Below are 9,700 nucleotides of genomic sequence, written 5' to 3'. Positions count from 1 at the left end.
ATCCTTACTCCCTAAGCCTGTGCTGCTGCAAGGTTTAGGTGTTTTTTTTTTTTGTTTTTTTTTCAATTTGTCCTTGTTTTCATTGGTCTGTTTGAGATCAGATCACCTGATTGGCTACTAAAATGAAAGGTGTGGATTTTAATTCAAATACTCAGTACTCAACTATGATTTTGAAAGTTACTAAGGAGAGCATATGGCATAATAAATAGTCAAGTATACAAGTAAAAGTACAGACTTGAAAATCTACTCAGTACAAATACGCCAAAAAAAATAAATAAAATAAAATAAACTACTTAATTACAGTAACTTGAGTATTTGTAATTAGTTACTTCCACCTCTGAAAATCACCAATAGTCTGTTACAAGTAAAAGTCTTAGTGCAAAGTATAAAAGTGTCAGCTTCAAAATATAAGATGTATATAGAGGATTTAACGATCACAATGATAGTACACAATATAATATTAATTATGATGTTCAAACACAAACACAAAAAATGTAAAAATTAAAAAGATCAGCTTGAAGAGGTTTATTTAACTATAATGACCTGCTCACTGGATATTATATTATTTATTATTAAAAATCAATAACTCAACATTAAATATTAATTTAAAAATACTTTTATGGATTTAAAAATGATTTTGCTGTTCATGGCTGTGACCTGAATCTCATCATTCAGAATATTGATGGCACTCAGGATGAAGGACTTCTTATTTTCAGTCGAGGCTCTACAGCGCCCCCCGCAGCTCAAAGTCTCAACCTGTCTGAGGGGAGGATGGGAGCTGCTCTCCGCCGGGATGCTCCTCATCTTCTTCCTCTTCCTCTCTGTGAAAAGTCGAGTCGAAGGCTTTTGGGGGTTTGATGATTATTTTGTTTTCCACGGACACAAACCTGGAAAGTTTATTCTTAGAGTTTGACAGGAAGGTGAAATATGGGCAGAAAACTGAAAGAACAATTTGAAATAAAATGTATTAGTCTGGAACAAATCCCTTCTCATTATCATAATTTAGGTTTATTTATTTATTGTAGTGTTTTTATATTTTTCACTCTATCGTTATAGAATAGTAAGTCTAGTTTATTTTTGTGTATTTGCTTTACTAAAACAAAACAAACAAAAGTTATATAGTAATATAAATATAAATAGTAATAGTTTTGTCTGTATTATAAACTCTCCCAGTGTGTGTGTGTGTGTGTGTGTGTGTGTGTGTGGTCATGTGACCTGTGTGGAGTCGCGTGTCAGTAATCGGATGAGCGTCTGTCATTGGACGGACAGCAGACTGGACTTGGCTCTGTGCGCCTCTGACAACAAATACTCTGCCGCGTCACTGACGTTAATCTGCAGCTGCGTCAAACACAACACGCACAGTCAGGACCACACCGGAAACCGGGCGACCCTACCTTCACAATAAGGTGTAGAGCTGCAAATACAAAGTTTTCAGGAGGAGGACAAGTATTTCCTGTAGGGTGAGCTTCTGCAGAGGCTCCATGATATTATATTATCATGATACTTCAGTCATAATACAGTATTGTTATAATTGTTAACATTCTCCAATATGTTGAAGGTTACAATACCACACATTTCTATTTATTATATTTATTTAAATCTTTTCAGCTGCAAGGAAAACTTGTATCAACATCTGTTTCATCTAATGAGGTGAAATTTTCAGTCTGTTCGTCTCACTTCAGTCATTTTTACTGTATCGATACAATATTCATGCAACTATTCAGTGTCAATTTGTTCCTGTAAGTTTGCACAGTATTTATATGGTTGCTCTTATGATTAGCACCATACCGTTGAAAAGTTTTTAGATGCGCAGTATAAATGTGCTTGTGGTAAAATAAATAAATTAACAAATAAACAAACAAAGCAATGCAAAAATAAAGTGATAGAAAGCAGAAATAGTAGAATAACAGAGCAGACAGTAAATACTTTTTAAAAAGCATAAAAACTTCCAGTGACACATTAGGGTTGCAACTGACAATTACTTTTGATTATTTCGTCTAAAATATTAAAAAACAGTAGAATGAATAAATAATTTTAAAAAAAGATAGCATGTATGGTGCCATTTGCAAACAGTTTGTTTTGTTTGAGGAACTCAAATGTGTTCATTTAATTATAAAAGAAAAAGATGAAAAATTAATCTCCTAAAGCCAATTTATGGGCTATTTTGATTGGCTAACCTTACCATGTATTTTATATTGTTGTTTTTTCCCTTTTTAAAAAGGGTCATTAAATTTTCGACTTTTATTTTGAAAGCTTGGGGCAGAAGTCCCATCCTGATGTATGTGGCTTGACACCTAAGTTGCTAGGGTGAACGCTCCATAGCAACGAGCCACTGAAAGGAAAAGTTGAGATTTAAATTTTTTCTAATTTAATAGAAGAGTGATCAGAAGATGACGCGTCTCTTCTGTAAACTGAGACCGGAAACAGGAGCGTCACCTTGAAATAAAAATGCCAGCAACTAAAGTTATTAAACCAAAACCAGTCGAGGCTTCAAGGAAAACCCTCGAGAAAACCAAACCGGTGCAGGTGAGAACGCAGAGTGAGCTCCCGGTGCCCGCCGTGCGTAAAAGCCGCGCGTCGAGCTGTTCGAGGTGTCCGCAGCGGGACAGGAGCGAGAGGAGCACCGGAGCGCAGCAGCGCACAGCCGCCAAACCGAGCTGTGAGAGGAGGGCCAGGTCCAGCTCCACCGCTCCAAAAACGACCGCAAACTGGACCAGAACCGATCCAACCAACTCCGTGCAACATGCTGCTGCTGTCAGTCCAAAATGTCGAGAGGTGAGCGCCTGTCCGGGGCAGAAGGAGCCGCGGAGTGTCCGGGGTGAGACTAAACGAGCGAGTCAGAGGTGAGTTCAGAGACCAGGTGAAAACAGGTGTCTGTGGTTACTGTTTCCTCATCTGCTTTAGGTGTTACTGATGTGCAACATGAGATCTTTTTATGTTCCGTATGCTCTAAAAGCTGCTCAGTTCAGATTTTCTATTGTCATAAAACTCTGGTGAAAACTGAATATTATATTTGTTACCTTAAAAAAGTACAAATATATTATTAAAAAAAAAGAATTCAGTAAAAATGCCAGAATTGGCTTTTCAAAATTCTCTTGTTTCATCTTTGGGAGGAAAAATATACATTTTGCATTTTAAGAATGAAGTCAAAATGTTGAGAATAAAGTTTAAATGCTTTATGCAAAATGCAAAATGCAAAAGAAAAAGAAAACTAAACAAAAAGGGGGGAAAAAATCCTCCTTTGAGTCCTTTCTTTATTTTTCCTGATTCTTATACTGAACGTTTGACTTTATTCTCAACTTTTCTGCTTTATTTTAAACATTTAGACTTTTCAACTTTAGTCTTGACATTTTGACTTTATTCTAGAATTTTCAACTTTATTCTTGACATTTCAACTTTATTTTCAACATATCGACATTTTCAGCTTTACTCTGAAGGTTTACACTTTCTTCTTGACATTTTGACTTTATTGTCATCTTTTCCACTTTATTCACAACATTTCAACTCTATTCTCGATTTTTGAAATTCTCTCTCATGATTTTAACTTTATTCCCAACTTTTCGGCTTTATTCCTGTCATTCTTTTACTCCTGAGTTTTCCACTTTATTTTTCACATTTTTATTTTATTCTTGAGTTTCCACTTACTCTCTGTGTTTCACCTCTTCAACTTTATTTTCAACTTTTCGATTGTATTTTGAGTATTTTGTCTTTATTCTTGACTGTTTGATGTTGTTGTGACATTTAGATTTTTTTGTCTAGACATTTTGACTTTATTCTCAACATTTTGATTTTTTTTTTTTCTGGACATTTAGATTCCACCTTCCTCTCGACATTTAAAGTTTATTCTTGAAATAAATAGATTTACTCATAGAGTTGTGTAACGTTATATAAAGGTGGACTTTTCAGCACATTGAACCCCTGAATTGTAATAATATTCAGTTTCTCTTTACAGATTATTTTCATGGCATTCCTGCTTCTTTAGTTCAGAGTGCAAAGAGACAAAAATAAAACAGATCTTTTCGTCTGACCTCAGCACCTTTAGCACTGTCTCTCAGTGTGTGTGTGCAGGTCAGTGTCTGCAGGTGAAAACTTTGGGGAGGATCTTGCTTTAAAAGGCAGGTTTGCTGTCCTGAAGTATCCGTCTTCCTGCTGCTGTCCGTGGCCATCTGTTACCGTGGATTAATCCTACATGCTTTACCTCCCACTGTCATGACAGACCTGCAGGTGAACTGCTGCACGTCAGCCTAAACATCCAGAGACAACACACGATTTGTTTGACTATTTGAGGTTTACCTCAACCAGGAGTCACGTGTACTGTGGTTACTGTGTCATCTTTTCTGTCTCCAACCCAAATCTGATGTGGCCCAGGATGAAACTGAGTGTCAGTAATTGAGCCAAAGCAGCCTGATATTATTTTTTTTTCTACATAACTTCAGACAACACCACGCACTACATACATACAATACATGAAACAGACAGTAAAATTCTAGTCTTGGTTCAGACCGGGAGTCTGCAGCCTGAGAGAGCCGGAGCTGAATGCAGGTCTTTTGCAACTACACATGTCACTTTTTTAAACATTTTAATTTTCATTTATTATTGCTGTAGACCTTTAAGTTATTCCTAGGACAGAGATATACTTGCTTTTAACTATGCGTTCACGTATGCAAGACATCTGCCTCCTGTATCCTGCATCCATTTGGAGCGTCGATTGTGCACGTCCTCAGAAATGAGCAGAAAGTTTTGAGGACAACTATGTCCATCTCTACGACGTATTGTTGCCGCTACACAGTGACAAACATGCCTGCCACAACAGCTGGCAACAGATAAATTCAGTTTTGAAAGTCAACTTCAAAACATGTCGAAATAAATGGAAACAGGCTCGACGAATGAGTGCATATTCACTGTTAACACCCCACAAACCTGGAACTCCTTTTCTTCTTTCTTTTGTTTTGTACAGGCGGTTTACGGTCTGAGTTCTCTGTTGTGCCCTCTAGTGGTGTTTTGCAGTAACACGTATAGACAAACGGCCCTGTTGTGAACAGTTCCCTTCACTACGCAGCAGGTTGTCTACGCGACATCTAAGCCTCATTATCTGCATGTTCACTGAGATTCTGTTAAAGGACCCGTGTGTAGGATTTAGTGACATCTAGTGGTGAGCTTGCAGATCGTAAACACCTGGTCTCACCCTCCCCTTCCAAGTGTAAGAGAAACTATGGTAGCTGCAAAACACGCGCCAAAGGCTGCAGAGTCAGTCTTTGGATTGTCTGCTCTGGACCACTGTTGACACTTGATGGGGCAACATATAGCAGATGATTTTCAGGTGATTATACACCAATGAAAACATACTTATTAATATTATGTTCCATTTCTGTCAGTAGATCCCCATAAATCTTACACACTGGACCTTTGAGATCTGAAGGGTAGAAATGTCACAAGAGAATTACAAAAAAAAAGAAAAGAAAGAAAAGAATAAATAAAATAATACACTACATTTCCCTTTAATTACTTTAAGGATGCAGGTTAGTTTGAGCGTGTTTTTCTGTTTCAGTTTCAAAGCTTTCACTGTCATTCCCCCGAACCCAAAGAAGAGGAGAGAGATCCAGAGAAGTGAGTCCACATGTTTCATCTGTGGTGTGTCCATCAAGTAAGATCTATATCACTGCTTTCTGTGCTGGGTTAATTGTGATGTGTTGTGTGATTGGTTGAGCAGAGGCGGAGGCGGAGCTCGCTGCTTTAGAGGAGCTTCGGCTGAGCAGAGCAATGGCTTATGTTTCCATCAACCCCAGCAGTGTTGGTGAGACGCACAGACACACAAAGAAAGATTTTTCATGTTTAATATGTTTATAATTATATTAACCTCACTGTGTGTGTGTGTGTGTGTGTGTGTGTGTGTGTGTGTGTGTGTGTGTGTGTGTGTGTGTGAGAACAGGTGGCTGTATGAGTCTGGAGGAAGTACGGTCGAAGCAGCAGCAGGAAATGATGCAGGCAAAGAGGAAACAGAAACCGGTTTGACAACTTATAACTCATTAACTTTAATTTTTTATATTTCAGGCATGTAACTGAGTTTAAAAAACATTTTACTAATGTCACATCAAGCATTTTAACATTTATTTTGACCACATATAATTATATAATATAATAATAATAATTAATTAAGTTATTTTATAACAGCTGTGCTGATTCTATTCTGACAAATCAGTACAAGTGAAGGTGAATCAGATCCAGACTGCAGTGCATGCTTAACAGACACTACAAAGAGTTCAAATATACACACATAAGTTTTATAATCATAAAACCATTATAACCTCCTGGAGAAATCAAAATAAAGGGTAATTTAATTAGTTAATTTTGACTCATTTCCCATTTTTACATCATTAGCAAACTTAAAGGGACAATTAAATCCAAAAATCATAAAATACATATTCTTCTGTCTACCTGCAGTGATATTTAGTTGTCTTGATTGTTCTGCAAATAATACTCAAGTAAAGTACAAGAACCTCAAATGTGTATTTAAGTACAGATGTACTTAGTTACATTCCACTGCTGAAAAAAAAAAATGCAGCACCTTTATGTGTGTTTATGTGAATTTGTGCACATGCATTCATTCAGTTTAGACTTTTACACCAGAATAATTCACAGTGTGTGTTTCAGATGAAGACGCAGGTGATGGAGCAAACGTCTGTCCTGAACAGCTGAGTGTCTCCTCGTCCTCCCGTCACAGCTGGCAGCTCAACTCCTCACTGTGGCTGCTGAACACATGCTTTCAAACTAGATTCAGATCATGCATTTAAATACACAGTTTTAAACTGGTTAGAAAAATGTACTCATTAAATTATTTACATACAGAGCAGGACGCTGCTTTGGTTTCATGCAGCACTGATACTTGTATATAATTGTTTAGTATGTCATGTGTTGTATATTTTACAATGTGAATGTCATGTACAAATCATACAGTTTAAAGGGTTAGTTGACCCAGATTACAAAAAAGAGTATTTTCTCACGTCACACTAGGAATATCTAGACGTGGATTATTCCCAAACTGGCAACCCAAACGCTTTTCTTCTTCATATTTGGTCTGGTCTAGAAACATTACAAAGAACACTTAATTAGGCCATTACTCAAGTCTTATAAAGCCTTACTAGAAAGTGGTAACAACACTTGACTTAAACACTGATTTCAAGACTTATTTGTGTACTTTTTGCAGATAGATTTATCTTAAGTTGTTTTGAGATGTTTGTCTTAAAGATTTCCATTTCTGCTGCTGCCCCACTACAGGCTGGAGTTTATGAATTTTGCTTGTTTTCAGTGGGAAGTCACACTCACAAAACTGCACTGGATAATCTATAGAACACACAACTAATGAAGAAATAATCTATAAAAAGTGTCATGTTAAGCATTTTACTTTTATTTGACATTTTACATTTTAGAAACATCACTATAAACTGGATCTCAGGGACATAAAAACGGTCATATTCAGATCAGCTCCATTATTTTCTTTGTGATTTTTGTTTCTTGTTTCAACAATAAAGCATTTGATTCATGCTAGAAGTCTGATACTATATGTCTGGTTGGAGTCTTCTGCAGTTGTTGATGAGGCTCATGGGTAATGTAGTATTTAGCACTATTTTATAACACACTACCCCTGATTTGCTAGGAACACTCTGCAGTGATGGAAAATGTATTGAGGTATTTTACTTAAGTAAAAGGAACTATAATACAATAAAAGATAAAAAAAAAAAAAAACTTTGATACAAACAAAAGTCTTGCAAACCAATTTATATTTCTATAAATATATTACATATATATATATTTAAATTATGAATATTATCAGCAAAATGTGCTTTAACCTTCATATGTCAACCATGCGGTTTTTGACTGGTTTGATTGTTTATCAAGCATAAAGTATTTTACCCTTATTTTGATATTTAAGACCAAATTATTTTATAGTAATACATAATTATAATATTTCTGACCTAATTTACACAAAATTATAAAGAAAAAATAGAAAAAATAATTATTTTGACTGTAGTTAAGATCAGGGGAACACATGTTGATGGACTATGTCAAAGTTTACTCTGGATACTTTTGAAAATATTGTAATGGAAGCACAAAAGCAGAGAATGAAGTATATATTATCATCCAGTTCTGTGTTACATCTCTATAAACAACTCATTACCACAAGTTGTAAACTTCTTTTTGGAATTATGGTCAATGTGCCTCATTTAAATGAGATTCTACCACTAATATTGCGGTAAAATAAGCAGCATTAATGTGTTATTTTGGATTATCATAGACTCGTACGTATCAACTATTAGTCAGGATTTTCCAAAGGATTTTTACATCAGCGGCTTGAAGTATCAAAGTACTCACTGTGCAACATGTAAGCAGAGTTTTAATATTTTAGCAGACTGCTGAATAACTAATTTGCCTCATTTGATGCACTGTTGGGTGTTTTAATTCATTATATAACAATACCTCTTACTTCATAAAGTCATTATAGGTTTTTTAAATCTCCATCTGCAAAATAAACAGCTGTCAGATCAAAGTAGAGAGGTTAAACAATAAAGCTGCAGAAAGTTAAAATACCCAACAAAAATACAAGGACCTCAGTAAATTAAGTTTCTTTTCACCGTTGCAAATTAATTGTTATAGCCATAGCAACATTATGACAAATTATTACAGACTTGCTATGAACACGGTTGTGATCACAGACTCTGGATGAGCAATAAAATAATAACATTTTAGAAATAAATATATACAATTTATTAAAATTATATTTTTCTAAAAACAAATACAGAGATTATATATTTTTTATACATTTTAATTTTATCTACATTTTGATTTTAATACATTTAATTCGTTGTCGTCGGTGTCTTTCTGTCATCCACCAACAGAGGTCGTTATCTGCCTGTTTCAGAGGCAGTGAAGGTGCACAGGGTGGGATAGTGATGATGACCACACAGCATATTGTATAAATGATGACTGACTTATATTTTGAGGACATTTGGTCCCGTCAAGGAGCAAGACATCATAAAAAAACAAAGATTAATATTATAATCAGAGCACAGACCTTAAAACACCTCAACAGTGAGATAAGGTCACAGTCAGGCATCATGAACCTCTGGACTGAAGCAGGAAAATATCTGTTTTCATCCGGATGATTCTACTATAACATCGTCAGTTTTTACCTAAAACACGTCCAGAGATTAAAGGGCAGGAAGATAAATGTCAGCATCGTGCGTCTGTCTCGGCCATGCATAATTAAAGTGTCATATTAGGTGACTGAAACAAACAACTGCGCATGCGTGAGAGATATTGCAATATCTGTAGTTGAAGCAGCTGTAATTGTTTTGTGCAGCCATGATTGTAGTCCAACTGAGACGCCATTCTGTGACGCTGATGCTGCCTTCAGGGAACCCCCGTCAGCTCAGATGTTTCAACGGCGAGCACTGAGGGGGTGAGATTATGTATGTAATGCTGTTATTTAATAAATCAATCAGCATACAATCATTTACATGAAGCAACGTATTAAGTATAGCTGGAAATTTGAGTAGAAAGTGTTTTGTAGAGGGATGTGCTTTTTTTTCCCGCTGAAGTTGTCCCTTGATGGGTCTTTAAATCATTTTTTTTTAAATGATTGATACATATAATCCTAACAAGGTTAAGAAAGTTCATTTAAATAATATATATATTTGTAATT

General features: G+C 35.8%; 1 protein-coding gene across 1 annotated transcript; it reads left to right on the top strand.

The window, feature by feature from the left end:
- The first annotated feature begins 676 nt into the window (after window positions 1-676).
- Window positions 677-7,240, top strand: LOC146307837 (uncharacterized). The gene is made up of 5 exons (XM_084746977.1): window positions 677-2,843; window positions 5,549-5,607; window positions 5,711-5,794; window positions 5,930-6,006; window positions 6,652-7,240. Exons 1-5 carry the CDS (start codon window positions 2,449-2,451, stop codon window positions 6,694-6,696), a joined length of 660 nt encoding a protein of 219 aa, XP_084603103.1. The 5' UTR covers window positions 677-2,448; the 3' UTR covers window positions 6,697-7,240.
- The last annotated feature ends 2,460 nt before the right edge of the window (window positions 7,241-9,700 follow it).

Source organism: Lutjanus erythropterus, chromosome 21 (genome assembly GCF_056507025.1).
Source record: "Lutjanus erythropterus isolate fLutEry1 chromosome 21, fLutEry1.hap2, whole genome shotgun sequence".
Classification (NCBI taxonomy): domain Eukaryota; kingdom Metazoa; phylum Chordata; class Actinopteri; order Lutjaniformes; family Lutjanidae; genus Lutjanus; species Lutjanus erythropterus.
Note: the sequence above shows the minus strand (reverse complement) of the source record. Positions and strands in the feature narration are given on the sequence as shown.